Source organism: Juglans regia, chromosome 13 (genome assembly GCF_001411555.2).
Source record: "Juglans regia cultivar Chandler chromosome 13, Walnut 2.0, whole genome shotgun sequence".
Taxonomy (NCBI): domain Eukaryota; kingdom Viridiplantae; phylum Streptophyta; class Magnoliopsida; order Fagales; family Juglandaceae; genus Juglans; species Juglans regia.
Window position 1 is genome coordinate 25,593,505 of NC_049913.1, and position 27,605 is coordinate 25,621,109.

At 37.3% G+C, this 27,605-nt stretch overlaps 1 protein-coding gene and 1 pseudogene across 2 annotated transcripts; both read right to left on the reverse strand.

Moving 5' to 3' along the window:
* Positions 1–39: 39 nt before the first annotated feature.
* LOC108991759 (GDSL esterase/lipase At5g14450-like) lies at positions 40–4,116 on the reverse strand. Of its 2 annotated transcripts, none has more exons than XM_018966154.2 (6): positions 4,007–4,116; positions 3,471–3,757; positions 3,021–3,230; positions 2,714–2,886; positions 982–1,252; positions 40–637 (listed from the first exon to the last, which is right to left on the reverse strand). In XM_018966154.2, exons 2-6 carry the CDS (start codon positions 3,736–3,738, stop codon positions 387–389), a joined length of 1,173 nt encoding a protein of 390 aa, XP_018821699.1. In that variant the 5' UTR covers positions 3,739–3,757; positions 4,007–4,116; the 3' UTR covers positions 40–386. The 2 variants fall into 2 exon arrangements, with proteins under 2 accessions (XP_018821699.1, XP_018821692.1); XM_018966147.2 differs by having other exon boundaries at positions 3,471–3,766; positions 4,007–4,115.
* An 18,192-nt stretch (positions 4,117–22,308) lies between these two features.
* Positions 22,309–24,961, reverse strand: LOC108991513 (annotated as a pseudogene).
* Positions 24,962–27,605: the final 2,644 nt, after the last annotated feature.

Here is a 27,605-nt window from a genome sequence, read left to right on the forward strand (position 1 = left end):
CGACGACAAGTCACAGAAGTTTCACGTGGTTGGGGGCGCCATAAAAAGTTCCAACTTCAAGTTGGTCGTTACAGAAAACCTTTCTCAAGTAGTACAATGGCATGTTTCATGTACGATCCGAGGATTTTTTAGTCGAGTACAAAACTACAAGATTGACATTTGACACCAAGTTTTATTACCATAAATTTCACCAATGTCAAGTAACATTGACATTTGACACCAAGTGCACTCACATTTTTGCGCAGACCTAACTGGAATTACATTTCAAAAGTAGCACGGTAGCAGTGCCATTATTAAGACCTTTAAATGCAGCAAAATAAAAATCGAATATTCAATGACACCAATTGTGAACTCAAACAAAAGGACGAACTTGATGGTTGCATGCTTCAGTTAGGAGAATCAGTCTTGTGACATGCTTTTGTAAGGGAAATTGGGGGATCCGAGAGTGAGCCATCCAGAATGCGGTTAGCTACCCATTTGTTGGCAGCTTCAGTATAATGTGCGCCATCCCAACTAATGTATTTTGAAGTATCATTGCAAGAATCTGCAAAAACTTCAGTTCCATTCACTATTGATGTTTTCCAACATTCAGCACCATCTAAATGCCCACAACAGTACGCAAGAGGACCAACAAAACCTGCAATTCACAAATGCTGAGTGAAACCAGTTTTCCATTTAGGCATACTGAACAAGAAGCAAACTTTCTTCTCTTGTAGTCCCAAAAAGAAAAAATTTAATAAAACCAATGCTGTCGTATGGAAGAGACAGTCAAGTAGTACAATGGCATCATAGGTCATTTATCTTTAACTTTTGAAGAAACTTAAAAGATTTTACACCGATTTGGTTTGTTCCAATTGTGGAAGACATGGTTCAAGAACCTTATGCATGGTTCTAGCAGGTGAAGTTGTGCATCCAAGATTTTTGTAGGCCCACGAATCATGGGTCCTTGTAATCAAAATGATTAAAAAACTCAATAGTTACCTTGTTTCTTTGCCTCACTGATGAGAGTGTATTTAGCAGTGTAGATATCAGCATAGATGAGCAATGAATGTTGGAGTTGGGACCTCAATTGGAACACCTTATCTTTAAGCTGCTTGTTAAACTCTTGAGCCAACAAATTGTAGGACTTTATGCAGCCATTCTGGTCAGCATTAACAGGCTTGGGAGGATTCTTTACAGAAAAAAGAGGCAAGCAGCCAATGGGACCCGTATTATGTATCCAAAATGTTCTTGCTCCATCTTGGTAGAGTTTCTAAAATATTTTTCCATGTACAAAACAAAGAAAACGGTTCACTGGTCAAGTTGTGGGCTTCAACATTAAAACAGTGATAAAGATATCGGTACTCTACCCCACCTTTTGCTCTTAATCCATGAAAATATATTATGTGCAGAATAGTTATTAAAGTTCATAGGAATTTAGATTTAAACAATTATAGTAAGAATGATATCATTGATATGTAAGCAACACTTTGATTTAAAGTTCCAAGGAAACTGATTGCTTTTGTTCTATGAACAAGATTAGAGCTAGTGATACATAACGGATCTGTAAAATTTCCACAGGCACATGCTTTAAAAAAAGAAGGGACAATTATATGTTTTTCACTTTGCACTCCTAACTAGCAAAAATTTTGACTTTCACTACTTATATTTTTCTATTGTCACCCTTAGTTAAGATGTAACCTTTGAGATGAAGGAAAAATTAGTCCTGTGGTCAGTTCTTAAGTGGGGTTGACAATGTAAGAAAACAGGTAGTTTAGGATGAAAATAAAAACCTTTGGTAGTTCAGAGTGCAAATTGAAAAACAAGTAGTAGTTTGTGTGTAAAAAGTTTAATTCCCAAAAAATAATGCATTCAAGCACAGCGTTTAGGGTAAGAATTCTACTATCAGAGCGACAGATAAGAGAATTGTGTTGTTAATGATTTCTTTACACACGCTTAATGTTTATTGGGATATAAAGATGCATGGTGGGTAAAATCTTAATCACGATTTTAACATCTTAAGACTAGATTTTAGACCTAAATCAAAACAGATCCAATCTAGAATCTTACAATATAATGATATTATTACTTATTAGGGATCCAATACTGATTGTATGATCTAGTAGCACCTTGATCTATTTACGATCCCACTGATCATAGAACTATTAGATCTTAAACCATTTTCTATTTTTGTCTAATCCATACACATACATATATAAGAGTTGGATGTACAACGATGGTTTAAAAGTTTAAAATCTAGTTTGAGCCAGATGTAGCAAGAAGAGTTGAGAGGAATTATATTCATTAATATCAATAGGAATGAGTAAGAACCCCAATCTTCTTTTGACAAGTAAGAACCCCAATCTTTAAGCTGCACTCCCAAAATTTATGGTTAAAACATAATCCTTGTATATTAATAGTTCGTAAAATCTTTTGATCAATGCTTTTAACTTACAATTTTATGCTGAAAAGCCTCCAACTTATACTAAATAGCATCCTTACTTAGAAACCTTGTCCAGAAATTCATACTTCTATGGTAGCCATTGGACTAGAACTCTCTTTTTAGCTGAAGCTTAAGTCAACGAAGAAGTGGCCTGTTATCAACAAAATAAATAATCATTTGAGTCGTGTTCAGTTCAGTTTACATGCTTCTTGGTCAATTCTCCCACCCCCCTTCCCAGAAAGAAAGGCTGGGCTCCCTTACAAAACATGTAAACATAATAGGTTAAGTTACCTCGATGGCCAGGGCAAACTGATTGATTATATTGGGGATGGATACCCGCAATTGCTCCTCTGTTGTTGTTAATAGTGCAAAAGTAAGATCATTCTGTCCAATGTCCAATGTGTAAATGGATTTTGAGAATTCCTCTGGTTTTGGGAGGCTGCTTTTGACCCAAGAGCTTTCAGCTGAAATACCAAAAAGCATATATAGACTAATGTTAAATAAAAATCCAAAATGGAAAAAGCTTCTCTCTAAATGACAGGACCAGATGGTAAAATATCTCTTACACCAAGAACAATCAGCAATAAGTATTCCTAACCTTGGTTATATAGGTCCTTAGTACGCTCCTTAAATTGTTCAAACTGTGAAAGCTGTATATCCAGAGACAAGGGGTTAAAACCAGCCCCAAATAATTTGGCATCAGCTGGCTGGATTGTAGACCCACTTGCAGCAAAGTTTGTTCCATGTCTAAAATTTGGTCCTATAGAGTCAAGATAAGCCCCCAAGAACGGAAATCCCAACTTCTCAGCTGCAGAAAATGGCTAACAAGTTAAGTATTGTATTTAACTGTTAATGACACTGCATTAGATCGGAAATTAGCACAGACAATCATCACTCGAGGTATAATCATCAGAGTAATCCCATTACAGCAGCATTATCAATTCCTTTATCCTCCTTCCTCCAACCAAAACAAAACAAAACACAACCTTCCATATCCTCTAAATTAGAAGATAAATGAGCAGCCGAGAAAAGCGCGCCACCTGCATACCTATAAAGTCGATGATTAGACGCCCATCAGAATAGCGACCAGAAGGTTTACCGAAGAAAGTCCGACCATAGGGAGAGGGGACTCGACCAAAAGTTGCCGAGACACTGCCTGTATCAGAGTTGGAATCGCCAAAATTATAAATTGCTGGAATGTGACAACCCCATGAGGAACCAAGTAATGAAGCAAACAAAACAACTCCAATTGCTGCTGTCTTCACACCCCACCAAGGACCCTCCAATCTCCTACCGAAAAGTCTCAACCAGAGCATTGAATCCACTTACTTCTATCACTTCTATCTGACATTTTTATCAAGCGAAGAAATATTACACATTGAAATGGGATCTTGAGCATCGAACTGCTTAATGGAGCAAAATATAAGAGATTGGAACCATGTACAGGTAAGAAAAGTTTAGGAAAGAATGCAAAGAAAAAGCCAATTTCTCAGTTTACAGTTTCTGATTCTATTCTGATAAAGCTAAAAATCAAATACGCTGATTCTAAATCGAGTAATTTCTGCAGAGAAATCGAAACTATACCTCGGTGTTGTGAGAATCTTGAGAGTTGTCACGATATGCTTGCCTGATTGTCCCTGGAATCTAACACTTACTGGTTTAGCCATAGTCAGAGACTCGGAGGATTTTAATCTGAGAAAAAGGTTGACCATACCTGCTGTCCGGACCCTACCTAGTTGACCTTCACAAAATTTTTCATTTCTCATCTAATTATACAACTTTTTTAAATTTTCATATAAAATAAAATAATTAATTAATTTTTTTCCAATCTTAAAACAAAAATAATATTAAAAAAATATATTCTAATAATATTTATTTAACTTTTAATTTTTATCTCAACTTATATACAAAAGCAAATCAAACCTTAGATAACACATGCAACGGCAGCAACGGGCGGAACCTACAGGAGATCCTCATGGTATATGGTTTGTCTCGCAAGATGGGGTGGTGTTTGATGCGTGTATGGAAGAGAGCAGAGTAGAGCCATCAATGGTATTGTGTGCAAGGACAGATGTGGTTCAGGCTGGTGTAAGATTCAGGTGCACTACCCACGGGAGTGGATACCCATGTAATGGGAATGCCTTCGAAAAAAAAAAAAAGAGAGTTGGTTTGAGATCACAGAGACGGATTCAGATGACGATGGCCTGGAATTAATTGAAAATTCAGAACCATGAAATTCTTTGAGATTAGTGGATGAAGCGTTGGAATTTAAGTTAGGTGGGCTGGGAGATAGGGATTTTTTAGGGGGAGGATTTGAATAATGTGGGCGTTGGGTGCAAGACTGGGTCTGAGGGCAAGTCAGAGGAGGACTTGAATGAGTTAGTCGCAAAGTCCTTTGAGTCTGATCCCGATACACATGTTCTATTGAAAAAAGTGAAAGGGGTAAGAAAAGAAACATCTATAGTTATATTGGAGCATCGTACTCGCTCCAAAAAATTCCTTTAATTTTTTGATGTATATCCTTACCTGGAATATTAGGGGCATTCTTTCGTCGAGGAGTAGGCTTCGGTGTATCTTGAATAAAAGCCATCCTTTTATGGTGGCCATTCTAGAACCGTTTTTGAATTTGAATAAATGTAGTAAATAGGCAAGATGAATGAAGTTGTCATTTTATTTAAATAATGCTAAGGTTGGTGGAAAATTTTGGCTTTTTTGGGCGGAGGAATTAGAGTTCGAGTTGATTTCAATGTCAGATCAGGCTTTGAGTGGATGGTTTATTCATGGGAATTGTCGGGTGCTTGCAACTTTTGTTTATGCTAGCTATTTTCGAGTCAAAAGGTTAGAGCTTTGGGATTTTTTGAAGGGGAAAAACTCTTGTGGACTCCCTTGGTTCATTGGGGTTGGGATTTCAATATAATTAGAAATGATAGTGAAAAGGTGGGTGGGTTGTTAGCCTCTCATGCGAAGAGGAAGTTCAATGATTGCATTCATGAGTGTGCTCTGGTGGATCTACCTTGTGAAGGTAACCGTTTATCATAGTGTAATGGGAGGCTAGGTGGTAGACGAATTTGGGCTCAGTTGGATAGAGTACTAGTGAATTTGCATTTTTCGAGCTTCTTTGGGAATGTTTCAGTTTCATATTTGCCGAGAACCTCCTCAAATCATGCACTGATGTTGGTGAAGCTGGTTAGAAAGGTGGTATCGATTGCTCGGCCTTTCAGGTTTCTCCGTATGTGGGGCTCCCATGAGGAGCTTATTCCTCTTGTGCAGTTGATTTGGAATTCTAATATTGAAGGGTGTGCTATGTTCCGTATGGTAGGAAATTGAAGTTACTCAAATGTGCATTGAGATCGTGGAACCAGGCGGTGTTTGGTCGCATTGATGTGTAATTAAAAAAATTGGAGGAGCGTATTGTCGAGTTGGAGTTTTGTCTTTCTCGAAATTTTACGTCTCAGAGGGAATTTGAGCTGCTAAACTGCAAACAAGAGCATATTAAATGGCTCCACCGAGAGGAAATTCTAACCTGTCTAAAATCAAGAGTTAAATGGCTTGCTGAAGGGGATTCCAATACAAGTTTTTTTCATGCTTCCTTATAGGTCAAGAGAAAGAGCAAAATAATTCAAAGGATGTGGCTTGATAACGACGGAATGTTGGATTCGAGAGATGCGGTACATGAGGGAGCATTTTTATTTTTTCAATAGCTCCTTTTGGTGATGCCAATTGAAAGTGATCTGGGTGAGTTGGAGCTGATACAACTGGTGGTTTCTGTGGAGGAGAATGACGCATTATATGCTGCCCCTTCTATTGAGGAGGTTAAACAGGCTATATGGTCTATTCTTGCAAATAGTAGCCCAGACCCGAATGGATTCTCGGCTAGTTTTTTCATGCTCGCTTGAGATATTGTTAAAGATGATCTTTTGGAGATGGCTAAGGATTTTTTTGAAGGGCATCCCATTTCTACTTTCTTTGGGGCTACCAACTTTGTTTTAATTCCAAAGGTGAATGAACCTGTGGGATTTGGCCAATTTTGCCCAATCAGTCTTTGCTCTGTTGTTTATAAAATAATGTTGAAGATTATGGTTTGTCGTTTGGCGCCAATCTTGAATAAAACTATATCTCCAAAACAGGCAGCGTTTATTCCAGGTAGAAGTATTTTTGAGAATATTTCATTGGCCCAGAAATTGGTTCAAGGCATTAATAGGAAAGTGAGATAGAGAAATGTTATGTTGAAGATTGATATGGCCAAAGTTTATGACTGTGTTAACTAGAACTTTCTCCTAGCGATCTTGCGTCGATTGGGTTTTTCAGAGAAGTGGAGAAGTATTGTTTTTAATGTTGTTTCATCCCCTTTTTATTCAGTAATGCTCAATGGGTGTGCCAAAGGATTTTTTAAGGCATCGCGTGGGCTTCGACAAGGTGAGCCCCTTTCTCCTTATTTATTTATTTTATCTGAGGAGATTCTCTCTCATATGTTTCACAAAGAGTCCCATATGGGTCGTATTAAGCCTCTTCATCCTGGCGGAGGAACCTTGATTTTCCATTTATTCTATGCGGATGATATTTTGATTTTTTATAATGGAGGGAAAGCATCTATTCGGAATCTTATAGGAGTCTTGCATTGGTATGAACGGATGTCCGGACAAATGATGAATTCGAGTAAGTCTTCAATGTTCTTTTCTTCATCTATATCGACTGATCGCAAAAATGGATTGAAGTTAATGTCGGGTTTTTAGGAAGGTAGTTGGCTTTGTACGTATTTGGGTGTTCTTTATTTGTGGGCCGGTTGAAAATTCAAATGTTTGACTCTTTTTTGGCAAAAATACAGAATAAGTTGGCTGGGTGGAAGAGTAAGCTTCTTTCTTTTAGTGGTAAAATTGTGCTTATCAAGAATGTGTTGAACAATATGCCTATTCATATGCTCTCAATCTTGAATTTGCTAAAAGGAGTGCAATCGGCAATCAAGAAATTTTTTTCAGATTTCCTTTGGGGATCTTCGATGGAGATTAAAAAAAAAGAAGTGAGTATCTTGGCGGAAGACTTGTTTGCTGATTGAAGAGGGTGGGTTGGGTATTCGGGACCTTCATGAAGTCCAAGAATCCGTACTCCTTCATGAAGTCCAAGAATCCTTACTTATGAAATTTGTGTGGAAATTAATTAAAGAAAAGTCGATGTGGTCGAATTTCTTTTCTACCAAATATGTGGGAAACTCTCATATTTTTTCTATTATGCAACTTCGAAAAGGGTCGATATTCTGGAAGGGGCTCATGGAGAGAATGTTGAAGGTCATAAAGTACTCAAGATGGATTATTCGGGACATGCAATCTAAGTTATGGCTGGATAATTGGTTAGAGGAAGGGCCATTGATAGCATTTCTTCCTTTGGTTGGCAATATTGATCTGCAGGTAGCGGAAGTTGTCACGGAAGCTGGGCCGAATATGCATATATTAAGGAATTTAGTTCCGGAAGAGGTGTGCAACAAAATTTGGGATTCTGGGGTGTGTTTACGGCAAGGAGCTGATATTTGTGTTTGGCAGCCATTGATTGATGGTGAATTCACTACCAAGTCAGCTTGGAATTTAATTCGAAAACATGGGATTGTATGCCCTTGGGAGAAATGGCTTTGGAAGAATTGGATTCCAAGAAAATTATCTTTCTTTGTTTGGCGTGCTAAGAGGAGGGCAATCCCGGTTGACGACCATATCTAGCTTTTAGGCATTCCTCTTGTTTCGAAGTGTGAATGTTGTGCCCAACCGCAATAGGAATCTCTTCAGCACATCTTATGTGAGGGCGGAGGAGCTAAGAAAGTGTGGCAATATTTTGCAGAGGCATGTGGTATGAGAATGCCACAGATCCGAAACGGTGAGGGAATGATGAGTTTTTGGTGGCAAAGAGTATCATTGGCAACGCAGGTTGGGTGGCATCGGGGGGTTCTCCCTATTGTGATTTCTTGGGCGCTTTGGCGAGCTCAGTGCACGATAAGAATGGAATGTACTACTTTGAATCCAGATAATATTATTCAAGCTATTAAAAGTTTAATTAGTGACCTTTCTAGTAAGTTCAAAAGTTTGGGAATCCAAGAGATGCCGGTGGTGGAGGCATTATTCGAAACCACCAGGGGGAGTAGTGGCGGGGTTCATGCATTCTTATAGTCATGCCACGAATAACATTGCTGAATGTAGAGCTCTTCTTGATGGGCTTCGGTTAGTTAGAGATTTGGGATTGTGGGATTTATTAGTAGAGACGGACTCATTGATCTTAGTAGGTTGGTTGGCTTCGAGTGTGTGCAAATATTGGTTTCTTTGGGATTTTTTGAAGGAAATTAAAGCTATTGCTTATGAGTTAAATGTTCGCTTTCGGCATATTTTTAGAGAAGCTAATATGGTGGCTGATTGTTTGGCGAAACAAGGAACTCGAGGTATGAATTCAGATTTTTGTGACATTGATCTCTTTCCAGGACCGATTCGGGGTTTGATTCTCATGGATAAATTTAGCATCCCTTATCTTGGACATTAAGAGGTTGCTGGTATGAGTGGGGCGTTAGGTGAGTGGTCTTTAGTGGATTTTTGGGCAACCGTGTAGTGTTATTTTTAGGGGAATTTTTTTTTTAAGTTTCTTGGGATTTTTTCTATTTTACGGAATTCCTCTGCTATAAGTGAGGGTTGTTTTAATAAAATTGGGCTGTACATGATTTTCAAGATTTTATTAATTAATTTGAAAATTTGGAAAAGTTGTACATGATTTTATGTTTGGATAACGATTAAGTAATTATTAGATAAAAATTTAAAAAATTTAAAATTGAAAGGTATTTTGTATTTAAATAATATTTAGAAGGAAAATTGTGAGAACTTTTAGGATGAGATGAGAACATCTCTATTGCCGAACAAGACCTTAACGACTAAAAAATAAGGATAAAAGTTACATTATAAAATAATCCTTGTATCTTTAAATATTGTAAGTAACATTTTTTATAAGGATTAAATACTAAGATTAAAATTTTTGATACCGACTTGTGAAGATTAAGCAATTCCTCCATTACTCTTTCATAGTTAAATTAAAAGAAAAATTTTACAAACTATACCATTATCTCACACTTATCCAATTTTTCAATTATTCAACCATTTCATTTTACCAATTTCAATGCAAATCAATTAGTGCAAGTTAGGTCTTTACCACCAAACATTCTAGTGTCATCCTCCTTCTTCTCTTGAACAATGACTAGGGGTGGGCAAAAATTTCACCCTCCAACCTCTGCCAAGTGGGAGTCTGAGTCGGAGTCTGAGTTGAAGCCCATGCGGGCTCCGAAATCCAAACTCCAAACTCCGACTGTTTTTTTTTTTCAAAAAACACATGAACAAAACGATGTCGTTCCACTTAAAAGTGGAACGACATTGTTTCGTGAAGGAAGATCCATGACCCCCTTCTTCCCCCCTCACTTTCAAGTTTCAACTTTGAAGCTTTCGCACACAACAACTAACAACTTTCGCACAAGGAAGTTTACCTACGAATGCCGTCCACCATCACCTCCAATCGTCGTCTGTGACTCTGTCATCACTAAGTAATTGTAAGAATGATTTATAACTTCCTCCAATAGATTTGTTGTTTCTCTTTGTAATTGTAAAATTTGATTTGTGAAATGTAATTTGTGACTCCCTTTTTGAAATGTATATGATTTGTTCTTCATTTCAACTTCTTTGTTATTTTCATTTTAATGATTTCGATTTTTAGGTTGTTAAATTTAAGAATTGTGGGATTTAGATTTTGTAAAAATAGGATTTTTTGTTCCAGGTGAGGTTTGCTGGAGCGAACATCAAACAAATTGTTCGATCGAGCCTTCACTCAATTGTCGCTCGAGCAAACATCACACAGATTGATCGCTTAAGCCTTCTCGAGTTTGGCTCGAGCGAACATCACACAGATTGTTCGATTGAGCCTTCGCTTGAGTGTGGCTCGAGTGAACATCACTCAGATTGATCGCTCAAGCCTTTGCTCAAATTTGGCTCAATTGGACGTTCATGATTTTTGTATTTTATTTATTTTTAAAACCACAAACACGAATAGACACATGTTTTTTCCTTTTCAATGTGTTAATTTGTAGATAATTATCATAACATTTAAAATGAGTTAAATGACGGTTGTTTGTTAATTGTTTCAGATTATTTGTTCAAATTATGGATGATACACCATCTCATTCTCACCGCAAGTCTCCATAAGAGGATGACGCACAGCCGTTGGCGTCACCAACTGGTACTTCATGCCGTAGACCCCCATCTAGAGTAGCTACCTCTTGTGCAAGTAGTTGAGCCACAATATATCTAGAAGAAGTAAATATGCTTAATGAGGAGGAGTTGATGCATGTTGAGGCCGATCCAAGACTAATGTAGGACATTGGCCATTGTGGCTATACATTTGAATGAAATTTATGACATTATTCAATATTTGGGTGCAATAAAGTTAAATTTATTGTAATTTGTAATTTTAAATTTAAATTTATGGTTTGCAATTTGTAGTTACATTTTTTTAATTATTTTTTTACATTATTAAATAGGGGTTAATATTGGGCCAATCGGAGATTTGGAACCCATTTTCTTAGTAGGGCAACAGGCATCTGGGCTTGAAAAAGCCCAGCAACTGCTCCGATTCTTAGCCTTAGTCGGAGTCGGAGGTCGAAGGTGGGCAGTCGGAGCCCACTCCGAACAATGACCCCTCTCACCAAGAAACCAATAGAGGAAAAGCCGATATCTGCAAGCAACTTAGAAAGACAACCTCCACTGTCAACAACTTCAAGAGTACGAGACATATTTATAGCCTTCTACATTTTCACTATCCAAACAGGCCTAGATCTCATTTCATCTCATCATCACAACTTTTTCAAAATCTTACACAAAATATAATAAATAATTAAACTTTTTCAAATCTCAAAACAATAATAATATTAAAAAATAATATTCTAACAATATTTTATTCAATTTTCAACTTTCATTTAAAAGTATCTCATATCATCTCATTATCCAAACCGTACGTAAATGAATGCCTTTGAAAAAGAAAGGATTGGGATTTCTTGTTCTTGGCAAGAAACTTGTGCACACGAGCATTAAAATCCTCTCATCGCTTACTTGACTCCCCTTAAATGATGGATTCTCTGGAAGGAAGGAATCTGATTCCATCTTCTAAAACTTCTGGACAGAAACCAAGTGAAAATCCTCGAGAACACAAAAGCTCTCAAGAGAAAATGAAAATAACTTTGACTCACAACTCACCTAAAAACCTAATCCAAGTTAAAAATCACGAAAATCTAAAGAAAGAAATGAGAAAGAATGTGAGAACCAACGATGGAGACTCACAAAGATGGTAATACACGCACACGCATATAATTTCATAGCGAGTCAACATTGCACAACTATACCAATCAATTGGCCAAAAAACTAGCTCTCCACACGGCTTCAATGAGTTAGTTTCTTGCTAGTAATTGATTCTGACATATAAAAGAATTGCTAACACAAACCTGAACTTTAATACCTCAATTATAACTCCCAAGGCATACTATATAAGTATGTAGTTGACTAAATATACTTCAATCCAAAATGTATTTTTGTCTAGAGATTGAAGTATGTACTAGAGCCTTCGTCTAGCTCTTCCTAGGTCTTGCAACGTCGTACAGGGCCTTGCTGGTTAAGCTGGTGCCTTTATTGACTTCTCAAAAAAACTCTTGTCATCATGATGGCTCAGGGATGGGTGGCGTGTTGTCTTCGGAAGCCAGTTTTGGCATACTAGTTATTCTAGCGGCACATACTTGTTTTGTTTCTCATGCAATATTCGGTGTCGTGCTCCTTCCTGAGGGAGTTGTGTCGAAAACTCTGAGAACGTGTACTATTGAAGGTGAAAGCTGACTATGTTGCAACAAGAGGAAATTGCAATTGTGCCCCTAGGGTCTCTCAACTTTGACCCTAGGGTCTCTCAACTTTGAGTGTCATTGTTGCCCCTCCGTCTATAGCTCTGGTTGAGGGTATCTCGGCATCAAGTTGTGGGGAGTATTTCTATCCTCTTTTTTAGGATGCTTTGGTGGGTAGCGTTACTAATCTCATGGACTTTTAGTGTGTCCCTATTGTAGAAAAAAGGTGTTGAGTTTGGGATGGGAGATTGCGGGGAGGAATTAGTGCCTTGGTGCACTTCACTTGTGATTAAGTAGGAGGATTGCAATTTACAGTTGGTGACCAATGAGGCTAAAGCGGATATTACGTTGTTATGTACTCTATCACCTTTGCCCTCTATAATTGACTTACCCTCGAATTGGATAATCCAGAAAGTGAAGGAAGTTCATAAGTTTATGGGGGCCTATTGTGATTGAGGATCAATTCAAAGTTTTATTTATTGCCATTGTGGATCACATTCTCTCCCCCAAACCTACTTTCATAAAAGATAGAGAGCTTAAGTGTCTTGTTCTATTAATTATGATACACTGGAGGGAACTCCCGATCAATGAAGATCTAAGGGAATGGGGGCTTGTTCTCCATGAAATCTAAAATTCTTTCTTGGAATGTTCAGGGTCTTAATGATCTTCTTCGTCAATAGAAAGTGGCCATTGTTTGTTTGCAAAAAAATAAGCTCGAGATTATTAATCGATGCACCATTAAAAGCTTGTGGGGATGTTTGTATATGGGTTGGGAGTTCTTCCAATGGAGCGTTTGGGAGTGTTCTTATTATATGAGATATGGGGGTGGTTGAGTATATTTTGGCCTTTTGTTGGAGTAAATGGACCAATTGCAGATAGTAATAAAAATGACTTATGAGATGAGTTAGGTTATCTATGTAGTTGGTAGAACTAACCTTGGTGCATTGGTTGTGATTTTGATATCACTCAAAACCCCAGTGAAAGATCAGGAGAAGTTTGGGTTAGCCATGCAATGAATGAATTCTCTAAATTTATCTTTGATATAGATTTACTATATTTACCTATAGCCGGTGGAACGGACACATGGTCCAATAATCGGGCTTGGTCCCGTTGGTATCCTCTTCGTGGGAGGCTCATTATTCTACAATACCCCAAAAGAGATTACGTAGGGTTTGTTTGAACCATTTTCCTATTGTGCTAGATTGTGGGGGCATTCCTGAGGGTAATAGATATTTCAAGTTCAAAAACATGTGGTTGAAAGTTGAGGGCTTTGTGGAGAATGTGAGATCGTGGTGCTCCTCATATCCCTTGAAGGGCATACCAAGTTTTATTTTGGCTAATAAACTCAAAGCCTTGAAGATGTGGAATGCATATGTCTTAGGGCATATTGATAGTCAAAAGAGGATATTTGTTTAGAATTTATAAGTTTCGGAGCAAAGGAAAGTGGTCTCCCCTCTTTCTATGGAGGAGTCTTTAAGGAAAAGACCTCTCACCATGCAGCTCAAAAGGGTTCTTTTAATGGAAGAAATCTAGTGGAGAAAAATTGCGAGTCCTTTGGTTAAAAGAAGGGGATAGATGCATTAAATTCTTCCATCCAGTGGCTAATTCTCACCATAGGAATAATGCTATTGAGATGCTTCATATTGATGGTTAGGTTTGTTCAGATCATGAAGTTATTGAGAGTCATGTTGTTAATTATTATGAAAGTCTTCTTTCTAAACATTTCCCTTTAAGACTTAATCTTGATGGTATGGCTTTTGAGTCCATTGACCAGTAGAGTTCTAGTTGGTCAAAGAGACCGTTTAAGGTGATTGAGATTTATTAGGTGATCGGTGGGATGGCTAAGGATATAGCTTCGAGCCTGAATGAGTTCTTTGTGGCATTCTTCAATTATTGTTGGGAGGTTATTGCGGAGGATATCATGACAGTTTTTCACGAATTTCACTATGTTGGAAAATTCAAAAAAAGCCTTAATGTGACTCTTATTGCTTTTGTACTTAAGCGGGTTGGGGCAATCTAGGTTAAGGACTTTTGTCCCATTAATCTTATTAATCAAGTATATAGATAATCTTATTGTCATAAATAGTATTATTTCCAAACTTTAGAATGACTTTGTTAAGGGAAGACAAATCTTGAATGTCTGGATAGTAGAATAAAAGTGGGTGTGCCAAGCATCCTTTTGCAAATTAGATATGAAGAAGGTCTATGACCATGTTAATTGGATTTTTTGTGTTACTTACTTGGGCGGTGTGGTTTTTGAGAAAGATATATCTTATGGATTAAGTATTGTATTTCTACAGCCAATTTCTCAATATTAGTGAATGGATCTCTAGTAACAGTTATAAGGGCCGGGACCCCCTCTCTTTTATTTTCATCATTGTTATGGGTGCTCTTAGTCGCATCTTGGGTGTAGTTGTTGATGGTTGCTTCCTCTCTAGTTTCTCAGTGGAAGGTGTCAATATCTCCCACATTCGCATTGCAAATGATACCTTGCTTTTTTGTGAGCTGGATATTGGTCATATTCAATACTTGAAGGTTCGATTGATTTTTTTTTAAGTTGTCTCGAGTTTGAATGTGATTTTGTTGAAGTCCGAAATGATTCCTATGGGTTCAGTGGTTAATGCTCAGTATTTGGCTAGCATTTTAGCCTGTACGGGTTGCTTCACTTCTCATGAAATATCTTGGTCTCCCATTGGAAGCTACCTTCAAGGCCAAATCTATTTGGGACAGGGTACTTGAAAAATTTGAAAGACGATTGGCATGATGGAAAATAATTTATTTGTCTATGGGGGTAGAATAACTTTGATCAAAAGCACTTTATCTAACCTCCCAATATACTTTCTTTCTTTGTTTCCTTTACCTACATGCATGTGTGGCTTCTCGTATTGAGAAGTTCATCCATTTGTTCCTTTGTGGAAGTATTAGGGAGGAAGCTAGGTTTCTTCTCATTTGTTGGGACAAAGTTTATTTTTCAATAGCTTGTGGTGGTTTGGGATGTGTAACTTGAGAATTTTCAAAAGAGACTCTTGGGGAAGTGGTTATGGATGTATCACCAGGAAATGGAGACTTTGTGGAAAGTAGTTATCAATTTTAAATATCGGAGTATTAAGGAGGGCTAGTGTTCAAATGAAGTTAGGGGAACTTGTGGTGTGGGATTATTGAAAAATATTTGTTTAGGTTGGAAGAGGGTCTCTAACTATTTCAGATTTGAGATTAGGAGGGGTCATGGTGTTTTTCTTTTTTGGCCTGATGTTTGGTGTAGTGCAAGGGCTCTTAAATATGTCATCCTCACTCTCTATCGGGTTGCGAATGAGAAAGAGGCTTTGGTGGCTGACTTGTTGGTGTATTCTGATGGCTCTATCTAATGAAATGTTATTTTTTAGAGACCGCTCAAGATTGAGAACTTGGAACTTTTGCTGATTTTTTCAGTCCTTTGTATGTTATGGCTTTTGGTAATGCTATGGAGGACATGATGATTTGGACTCTCGGTAGGAGTACCAAATTCTCTATGTGATCCTATTATAAGGGCCTTTTGAGATTTTATAATGACCATTGATTTCCCTATAAGAGTATTTGGAAACGTAAGTTTCCTTTCAAAATTGCTTTCTTTGTTTGGACTACGTCCCTTGGGAGAATCCTCACCACTTTCAATTTGAAGAAATTGGATCTCATTATAACAAATTAGTGTTTCTTGTGTAAAAATTATAAGGAATCTGTGGATCATTTAATGTTTCGTTGTGAGGTGACTAGGTTCTTGTAAGATGAGATATTTAACCAGATTAGTGTAACATGGGTTATGCCTAGAAAAGTAATGGATATATTTAAGTGTTGGACAAGTCTTAGGGATAACGTTCATATTGTCGTTGTATTGAAATTCATACCTCACTTATTTTGTGGTGGTTATGGATTGAGAGAAATAATAGGTATTTTAAAGACATGGAGCATTCCTTGGACAAGTTGAAGCGATTATTTTTTGCCTCACTATTTTCCTAGGCTTTTGTCATTGTTTGTAATAAGGATAGCTTTTATAATTTTCTTGTATTCATATCTAGTGTTGAATGGTTCGGATATACCTTTTTACCATCAAGAAAATCTTACTTTTACTTAAAAAAAATGAACCAAATAATAAATCATTCTTCAAAGCCCTATAATTCTAACCTTATGCGTATTTGTAATTCTTAAAATCCACAAAATCCTAACCTTTAAGCTACATGATTAATGTCTTTGAATCACTATGCTTTTAGTAACTCTACATATGTTGAAAAGGGTATGGCCAAGGAAGGTAAGAATAAGGGTGGTCAGGTTCTAAATCCAACTCCAAACCATAGCTCAAACTTACCTGTTAGAATCCTTAATCCACAAAATGCTAAGTTCTAAATCTATCTCCAATGCCAAACCATAAATAAAATCCTAACATAGTATCAAAAATCAAAACATAAAATAGAAAGAGATGAGAAATCATGTTTGAAATGAATTTAAAGACAAAACATAAAGGAAATGAAGTAGTGAATCTTAGGGGTTGGTCATTGACAGTGAAACAAAGCATCTGTTATGTCAAATTCTAGGCACATTGAAATGGCAAGCTAGATTGAATGCTCACAGACATAAATTTTACAAAACAAAAATCAAACAAGTAGTGAAGGTTGTTGGAATGCTCACTGACAGTGAAACAAAGCAGCTTGTCAAATTCGTAGAACACTAAAATGACAAAGCTAGATTGAATAGCAAAACACATCAATTTCACAAAACACAAATCAAACAAGCAGTATTTCTTGATGGGTTAGTCACTGATTTTATAAATTTTTTTCCAAAACATGTACAAAAATCGCCATTATAGAAATCCTAGAGAAGCATACATAGAAACCATTTTGATCTAGTGGGCTAGGGTTTTCGAGATCTACCTCAACATTTGACAATGAAGTTAGAGAGACCCAAAATGGTAAAGCACAAACGATCAAGCACAAAATTTCTCTCAAAGCTGACGACAAGAGAGATAGGGACAGTTTGTGTGAGTTTGTGAGAGATGAAATGATTATCGTGAGGTTTTTGTGTGAATTTGTGAGATGATAATTTTACCTATCGTGAAAAATGTTGGAGGGGCTGCCATCAATGGACGAGTGCGAGAGAAAGCCGATAGCAACTAGGGTGCAAGGGACATCGAAGACACGGGAGGGGAAGAGAGAGAGGGATTAGGGGAAAATAATTAAAATTGGAAAATTGGATGTATAGTGGTTCCCCATAAATGGGGAACAACTGTAGCAAGCGTAAACATCAACCTTGTGACGCCCCCAATCCCCGCTTGGGATGGAACGGAAACTTAGAGCATCGGGACATGCAACAAAATGTTACATACCCATATTCATGACATTTGATATGCAATGCATCCTAGTATGCAACTAATAGTATGTAATAATCGCAGCGAAAATAAAAGGTTAAGGTGAAAAATATGCCAGAAAAACTAAAACATCACAACTTCATTAGATAATCATCATGTTCAAAATACTAAAGTAGCACAGACTTATCTACAAAATCATATCATTTTCTTCATGCGATCTAAGGCATAAAGGATTTGGGCTATGAATATCAAAATTAAGTCCAGCTTCCTTTCCTAATCCAACTCCTCCTCAATCATGCAAATCTAGTGCTCCATCAATCTCGTCCTGGTCGATCCCTGACATAACTTCTATCATTCCAATGATAGTGGTCCCATAAAAGGATGATATTTACTCGAAATCTCAGTAAGTTAAACAACTAACTGACAAAAAGATAAATCAATCATGAAAAATGATAAATATAAAATGCATGAGATACAGAAAATCAGTATGCATGTCACCCATCTAGATTCCTCAACATCTTTTAAAAATATGGAGACAATGGTTTTTACTCAGTAAGTAATTTCATCATCATTTTTTAAAAGACGTAACTTCTTCATAAAAATTTCATCATAAACTTTCATCATTATATACTTACATCATTATCTTAATTAATAACATAACGTGTGGTAATGTCACAGTTCCTCACATGCACTGTGAGTACCTACCGGTGACCGTAGTATAACTTACGTTGAAACTACGTTGTCTATAGACTCATTCTCAATGCATTGGTAAATAACATAGCATCATAAAAATCATAACGTGTACATCCACCAGCGTTAGGTGTCATAACATGTTGACTTCGCTCCGGCGTTCTTTAAAAAGAACACATTCGAAGCCTATTAATTGTTTTTCATCAACCCGGTGGTTACCACTCTATTATTAAACACTCTAGAGTGGACAAAAGAGTTCCACTAGAATAATTTCTCATCCTAGCCTTTGGGGTGGTGATAAAATGATTTTCATGCAATGTTTTGGAAAATATGTTTCATGACATGTGCATATGTAGCAAGTTTCATGAAAAATGATATTTATATGTAATATACTAAAAATGGTGAAAATATCACATGTCCTATAAGTATACACTCAATGTATCAATATAACATGATATTTTATACTCAAAATAATAATTGAAATATGAATGAACATTTATCAATAATTCATAAATAATTTATCAATGTGTAAGTTAGAGACCAACTTACAAACTTCCGGAAAAAATTTGAAATTAGCGTCATAGCTGCGTAAATCATGTATATACTAAGTTAGGGTTAATAATCTTATGGATAGGTTCAAAATCAAATGTTTCAAAAATGAAGTATTTACAAAAATATCCCTAAACTTTCAAAAATTGTCATTTAGGCCCTAAATTTTCACTAATTGCAAACGAATTCCAAATTTAACTAAATTTCATGGACTTCATATTTTTGGCATTCTAAAACCATCTATGCCCTTGGATTTTCAAAATTCAAAGTGGAACATGTCTAATTAGTCCCAACCCATGGCATTCATCCTAGTTGATGCCTATGTGTATTTTTAACTATTGATCCCTATGAATGCATGCATATGAGATTTTCTTTAATCACTAATGATCACTAACATCTTTAGGGACATTATGAAGTCTAATCCTTGAGTAATCAAGTTCATCCCTACACTTAATCAAAGCTAAGAAATCCTTAATCACCAATATGGTTAAAACCGATTCATGTTTGATAATCAAAACAAGATAGATTTAAAACCTATCATGGCATGCTTCTAACCACAAATTTAACCTTCCATAATCATGTTAGGATAATGATAGATCATATCAAATCATGCTTAAGACTTGACATAACTAAATTTCCAATTAAAAACATTCAATTCAAACCTTCCTTTAATTGACCCAATTTTGCATAAGCATCATAACCTTCTCAAATCTCAATCGAATTTCATACCAATACTTAGAAACAAAGTTTGACATGCTAGCTAAAATCTAAAGGAAGCAAACTTACAAATTGTGTGGTCTTCCAAGCACTCTAGATTGTCTTACACAAGAACTCACCAAAACTCACTTGGCTTGCACTCTTTTGATCTCTAAGAGGGGGAAATGCTCTCAAGGCTAAAGAGAATACTTGGAGCTGTGGTGTGGGTGATATGCTAAGGGGAGAGAGGTATTTATAGGTGGCCAAAGGGAGAGGGGCGTTGGCTTGGATGCTTGGTGATCGGGTGAAGTGGGATGTGCTCAAATCTAGAAAATTTCCAGATTTGCTTGCATGAGCTTAGGTCACTTGTGCAAAATGAAATAATGCCCTAAACCACCATCATCTCCTCTCCACAGTAGCTGCAAGGGTCCTGTAGATGACTCTAGGTCGTGGGGCATCATTTGGGTGGCAGAAGATCCCTCAAACCACCCTTGAAAACCGGGAGATGGAGGTGGTTTTCTGGTGGCAGAAAATCAGTTCGATTTTAGATGTTTTTGGGCAGCAAAAATGAGTCAAAATCATCCATGAAGGTCATGGGACTTCTTGGTGATTGGGTGGAGAAGGAGGTGGCGTGGAGTAGCATAGCAGGAGGCTGGTTCAAATTTAATCCAAACAGTTCCAACACAAACTAGACCAAGGTGTACCCGGTTTGGTTCTTTGAGTTGGTTGATTCAACCAATTTCATCCAATGCTCAAATTGAGTTTGGGAGGGTCTCATAAGGTGTTTAAGGACCATATTACCCTTGAGAACGAACCACAAAAGTGTTGGGCCCAAGGGCAAAACAATCCAAGCATTACAAAGGCAATGCACAAAATCGATTGAAGCATGGTTTGGGCTTGTTATGTCATTTTTCTTAATGACATGTGGGATGGTTTAGCTAGGGTATTAACATGGTCTAATCATGGTTTAAGAGAGTATTAATTCAAGAAAATTTGAATTAAAAAGTTTAAGAAAAAATTAAGCATGATTAAGCTTCAAAGTATGGCTTAAAGTGCATTAACCTCAAGTATGATGGTTAATGGTCTTCGCCAATTTTTAAAACTTCATTTGGGTACTTTGAGTGTGATTTGGGCTTAAGAAAACCAATGGTATGGTTATTGGGCCTTTAGTCTTTGAGTGGTAAAATGAGTCCAAGCATGGCTTTGGGCTGTATAGACTTGAAAAGGCCAAGGGTCCAATCTACACCAAAGGCCTTATGCCTTCTTATACTTGGGCCAAAACTAGCATTGATTTTCTCAGGGTTTGGTTCAAGGTTTTCTTAGGCTAGGCCCCAAGACTCCAAATCTCCATCAGTTATTTTGGAAATAGGACAAGAACAAAGAAAGGGACATACTATTTCGAGCGAGTATTTTTTTTTTTTTTTTATTCTGCTTTGTGCTAATCGCCACACCAATTTTCCTTGCCTGATTTTATTTCTTCCATACAATGCTTACAGGTTTGAGAATAGAACGATTTGAATTTTGAAATAGCACGCTGCTACTGCTAACATAGAAGCCTCTCTTCCCTTGCTAGCTCCTCTCTCCGAGCGGCCTTGTGACATGCTTTGCTTTGGTGGTTGATATTGGAGGGTGTTAGAAGGAGCTGTCTGATATTTGGTTGGCTGTCCAATGGTTTGCAGCGTGGAATATAATGCACCACCCAACTGATGTACTCCTAAGAATTTCTACAAAGAACCTCGTCAATTTTAGTCCCCATGCATGGTCACTATCATCCTGCATTAGATAGTCATATACACGGCAAGTAACATCAATTTTACTTTCATTTCTATACCTGGGTATGTAAATGATTTGATTAGACAAAGTAGGACTTCCTAACATTCATATCTAGTTTCTTTTGGATTCTTAGGCCTGCTTAGTTTTCCTTTTGTTTGTCGTTAGGTAGGATTGGGATGTTTTTATAGGCATGTTTAGTGGTTATGGTGTTTTTTGGTTTCTTTGTTTATGACTTGCTTGTAATCACGGGATTCCTCCGTCATATGTGAGGGTTTATTAATAAACTTGGGACGGGGTTGCTATGTGGGTGGCTACCGGCTCCTCTTAAAAAAAATAAATAAATAAAATAACTGTGATATCCATAGTGTCCACTACAACAGCCAAAAACAGTTTCATAAGACCAGGATTCAATACCAACAATACTTGAGAAAAAAGTAATCAATGCCAACAAAAGAGAGAATCGGGCAAACCAAAGAGAGCACAGAAGTGCAAGTTACCACCTCATCACTTTGAATCATAGGGATGAAGATCAGAATTTAGCTTACCATGCCGCTTTGCTACGCAAATTAGGGTGAACTTAGAAGAATATAGACTGCATGGCTACACCGAGTTAAAATAGCAGTAAGAATACCAATTTGGCCCATATGAGATCACCATACTCTCTATAATGGGCAACATTCTGCCTAGAATACATGTTGAGTGTTCAACCAAATCGCAAAACAGAACTGTTATGCTCTATTTTTCTTCTTTTTAATCTTAGATTCCAATGCTGAGTTCCCGACTACTAGCTGTAATGTTGTAGAATACTAGCTCTAACATCGAAGCACAGATTCTAAGAAAACCCAGAGTACAAACAGAGCAACTCTTCCTCTCTTTGATCATGATGCTTGTAAAAAAAAAATCTCCTTTAAAAAAGAAACTAATATTTATCAAATTTCAATGAAGACCCATAAGAAGTTTTCAAATGTCCCCAACTTCAATTAATATAACTACATCATCTCAATCTGTGTAAGTCTCACTTTAAAATGAAATTCAAAATTCTTCTCTATGGGGGAAAAAGAGAACTTATCAACGGAAACACAAACCATAATTACGCAGTCAATAGTTCAAACTGCACTCTTTGGGCTCATGGTCACAAATGAGCAGGCTTGCAACAGGCCTCAGTAATGGGGATAGGAGGGTCAGAGAGCATGCCATCAAGAATTTGGTTGGCTATCCATCTTCAAGAATTTGGTTGGCTATCCATCTATTGGCGGCATGAGAATAATGTACGCCATCCCAGCTAATGTAAACTGAAAGGTTGCTACATGAAACCCCAAAAACTTCAGTTCCATTTAGTGCCTTTTCCCCACATTGAACATTGTAATCGCCAAAATGCCCACAACGGTATCCTAGTGGATTAGCAAAACCTGCAAACCCCCAACACCAAAAACTAGAAAATGAATGATATTGCACGATAAAATGAACATGATATTGGCCAAGCTAAATTATTTTTTTTTTCTTTCATATATTCGTAATGAAACAAAACCAAAGATCATATTTAAAGCTTACCAAGCTTCTTTGCTTCAGAAACCAAATTGTACTTGGCTGAGAAAATGTCGGTATAAGTATTGCATCAGGAAGATGCACCCTATGTTGGGACACTTTCTCCTGGAGCTGCCTGTTAAATTCTTGGGCTATCTTATTGTGGGAAAGCACACAACCACTTTCGTCCATATTTTCTGGCTTTGGACGATAATATGTAACAGAATAAGGCAGGTAGCCAATAGGACCTGTATTATGTATCCAGAATGCTCTAGCTCCAAGTTGGTATAGTTTCTGAAACAGCATATCAGGACAACATCACAAGGTTTAAACGACACAAATCATTGCTAATTACAAAATTGAGTGAGTTAAAACATTGCAAGGAATCATAGAGAAGGTTTGCAGATTAGAGAAGTCCAAAATCAATATGATCAATTGTGCTCTCAATGGCATGCTCCACAACGAGAAGACTAGCAAAAACGACGCTTTTAATGCATTAAATGGATTAAAAGCATATCAATCAATCAGAAACGGCACGTGCATTGAATAAACAAACGATGTTTCACAGCAAACATACAAATTCATCAAAGTATTTAGCCTTTTTTAGCTGCACAAACTCAATCCTCGAGCATAATCTTCCTAAACCCTCAAATGGGTTATTGTTCCAACACATCGCTCCTCTAATTTTCAGACTTACACTACAAAGATCCTTTTTGTTTCCCGAAGGAATTGGCAAAATGGGAAATCAGGAGAAGTCACCTATAAAATCGACGACGACTAGTCCATCAGAGTACCTCCCCACAGGTTTACCAAATAAGGAAAAGACGACAAGTCACAGAAGCTTCAAGTGGTCAGGGACGACATAAAAAGTTCAAACTTCAAGTTGGTCGTTACAGCAAAACCAGTTTCGATCCCTCCTCTCCTCCAGTCCATAATTAAACTGTGAAAGCTGTATATCCAGAGACTGTGAAAGCTGTATATCCAGAGACAAGGGGTTAAAACCAGCCCCAAATAATTTGGCATCAGCTGGCTGGATTGTAGACCCACTTGCAGCGAAGTTTGTTCCATGTCTAAAATTTGGTCCTATAGAGTCAAGATATGCCCCCAAGAACGGAAATCCCAACTTCTCAGCTGCAGAAAATGGCTAACAAGTTAAGTGTTGTATTTAACTGTTAATGACACTGCATTAGATCGGAAATTAGCACAGACAATCATCACTCGAGGTATAATCATCAGAGATAAAATAATAATAATAATAATAATCCCATTACAGCAGCATTATCTATTCCTTTATCCTCCTTCCTCCAACCAAAACAAAACAAAACACACAACCTTCCATATCTCTAAATTAGAAAATAAATGAGCAGCCGAGAAAAGCGCGCCACCTGCATACCTATAAAGTCGATGATTAGACGCCCATCAGAATAGCGACCAGAAGGTTTACCGAAGAAAGTCCGACCATTGGGAGAGGGGACTCGACCAAAAGTTGCCGAGACACTGCCGGTATCAGAGTTGGAATCGCCAAAATTATAAATTGCTGGAATGTGACAACCCCATGATGAACCAAGTAATGAAGCAACCAAAACAACCCCGATTGCTGCTGTCTTCACACCCCACCAAGAACCCTCCAATCTCCTACCGAAAAGTCTCAACCAGAGCATTGAATCCACTTACTTCTATCTGACATTTTTATCAAGCGAAGAAATATTACACATTGAAATGGGATCTTGAGCATCGAACTGCTTAATGTAGCAAAATATATGAGATCGGAACCATGTACAGGTAAGAAGAGTTGAGGAAAGAATGCAAAGAAAAAGTCAATTTCTCAGTTTACAGTTTCTGATTCTATTCTATCTAGGAACGAAGATAAAGCTAAAAATCTAATATGCCGATTCTAAATCGAGTAATTTCTGCACAGAAATCGAAACTATACCTCGGTGTTGATGAGAATCTTGAGAGTTGTCACGATATGCTTGCCTGATTGTCCCTGGAATCTAACACTTAACTGGTTTAGCCATTGTCGGAGACTCGGAGGATTTTAATCCGAGAAAAAGTTTGACCATGCCCGATGACACGAACCTGCCTGTTCACTTTCGTAAAATTGTTAAGGGTAATGATACCCTTACTACCGAGTACAACCAGTCTACTACCGAAGTCTACGTGGCATTTATTTTTCTCTTTCTTTTATCTTCCTGTCAGACCAAGGCTCTTGCATGTTGAAATTCAAACACAATCTACACCCAAATATTTTCTCACTGCGCCCCTCCTCCTCCCCCCTCCTCTCCATTGCGTTGTGCTTCCCGCCGTGGCCACCGTTGGACGGCATCACAAACCCCAGCAATTTTCAGAAGCTCCCTCTCTTTCGCGTCGCACCAGACCATACGCCAATCAGGCCGAGCCAACTCCCCTTCTCGTTGTGCATCCCGGCGTGGGTTCGATGGTGGCGTTAAAGGTGAGATATTCCCCATACCAATCCCTCTGCCTCTCTCCCACACTAACCCTCTGGAGATGCTGCCACACAATGGGTTTTTTTTATATATTTGTACATTTAAAAATGCTTGCTGGTTATGGTTAGAGCTTCTGAGCATCTTTCATTGTTTGATCTATTTGACATTCTGCAAATCTTGAGATGCTGCCACGCAAGGGATTTTTCTTTTACATATTTAGACATTTTAAATGCTTGCTGGTTGTGGTTTGAGAGTCTGGGTATCATGCATTATTTGATCCATTTGACGTTCTACAAATCTTAAGATCTATTTGATCTATTTGATGGTTGTGGTTTGAGCGTCTAAGTATCAAACATTGTTTGATGTATTTGACATTTTGCTTGTAGATATTCAACATATATCATCTGGATGACTCATAAATCGCTTAGACACATGGAATGAATAATGATTTTTTGCGTATTTATCTTTTTCAAAACATTTTGGCTCACTTTCTCACTGATCTGTGTGTTTAAGGATATGTTTCTTTTAAGCTCAGTTTTGATATGCCAGTAAATATAGTGCCATAAATTTCTTGGAAATTAGTGTCCATTTTGTTCCAAAATGGTGTTTCTTGTAGCAAAATGGGGTGGTTTGTAACGCATATAATCTGAAAGGAGTACAATTTCGACTTAAATACGAGCTTTGTCCTTGTTTATAACATTATTTTCAAATGCATGAGAAATGACCCTAGGACAATTTCTTTGAACCTATAAACAAATTGCAGCTAGAAATTTCTTTTGTAATGCTGCTGAGCACCAAAATATTGTAATGTTGTTGTTGCTGTCTTTTTGCTTTGAGCACCAAAATATTTTGTTTTGCATTATGGTTGGTCGTGCAAGTTTTTCAATTGGGTAGTAGATCCTAATATTCAAATCCTTCAATATGGTATTAGCTATAATAGAATATCTTCAAGCAATGAATGAACGGTTGGTGACAATTGCTGCTCAGAATACATTACCAGTTGAGCAAGCAACATCTAAGTTCAGGTCAACAATGGAAATAGAAGCTACCCAGCATCAAGTAGAAATTGAGAACGAAGCGTGCAAAACCAAGATTCTCATGCGTAGATATAGGGTTGCACTTACAGTATTGTAGATGTTTTTCTGAGCTGCTACTTATAATTTAGCCCTGTAGATGAAAAAGTAGTTGATGTAATTATCAATTGTAAGATCATTTTGTAATGACCTTCTGAATTGTGTTTTGTAATGGTGTATTTAATATTTTGTAATGAACTGTGTTGTATTGTGTTTTATAATGCTGTAAGATCATAAATGTTGTGCTTTGGCTTCGGGTCTTTTTTTTTCTTCTTTTTGTAATGAGTGAGAATTGAAGCAATGATGAGAGATGAGGATGGCAATGTTCTGATGGCCAGTTGCTTGTAAATTAGAAAATGGGGTACTAGCAGTAGAGGCGGTAGAAGCTGACAATTTTAGGAGTTTAGGATTCATATTTTTTAATTTAAATTGTTTTTTTTTTAAATTAATCCAATCTGATTTTCGTATTGTAAACATAGAAAATATTCTACAAGACGGCATCATGATGTTCGGAAAGAGAACAGGTGGGTTTGCATAGGTTTGAGACTGCCAGTTCCTCCAGCATGCATGTCTAGTTCACTTATCATTAGAAGTAAGTTGAGAGAGAGTGAGTAATAAATTTGGGTAGGGCAGTTCGACTTGTAATTCACTTATCTTTTTCAAACATAGTGCATAGCAACAGAAGTGTATGGAATAACAATAAGCAACCCCTCTCACTAGACAGAAACAAGCACTCAATTCTGACGCTGGGTAGTTGAATCTACAATTGTAGTTATCCTCTTTTGTAACTCTGGCTTGTTGGCTCCTACAAACTTCTCAACTTGTTGTCCATCTCTATGAAAGAAGAATGTTGGGGTGGCTTTGCTAACCCACCAAGAGAAGAATTCCCGAGACACTCAGTGAGCAAGGAACATTATCCATTCGTATACTTGGCGTAATCTAGAATAAAAACACCCAGTTACAAGCATTCTGCCACTTAAAAAAAAAAAAAAACACTCGCAAAGCAAATCAATGCAAACACTCAGCACCACCAAACAGATCACCAAAACGAGCATTGAAGAGATGATATAACACAAGTCAATCAAGATCAAGTGTTAAAAAAAATCACAAGTGTTATGCAACACTCAGTTTGTGTGGTGACTCAAAACAAGGTTCCGGTGAGCAATTGATACTCATTCTATTGAAAATTTGTTTTACCTACATTACA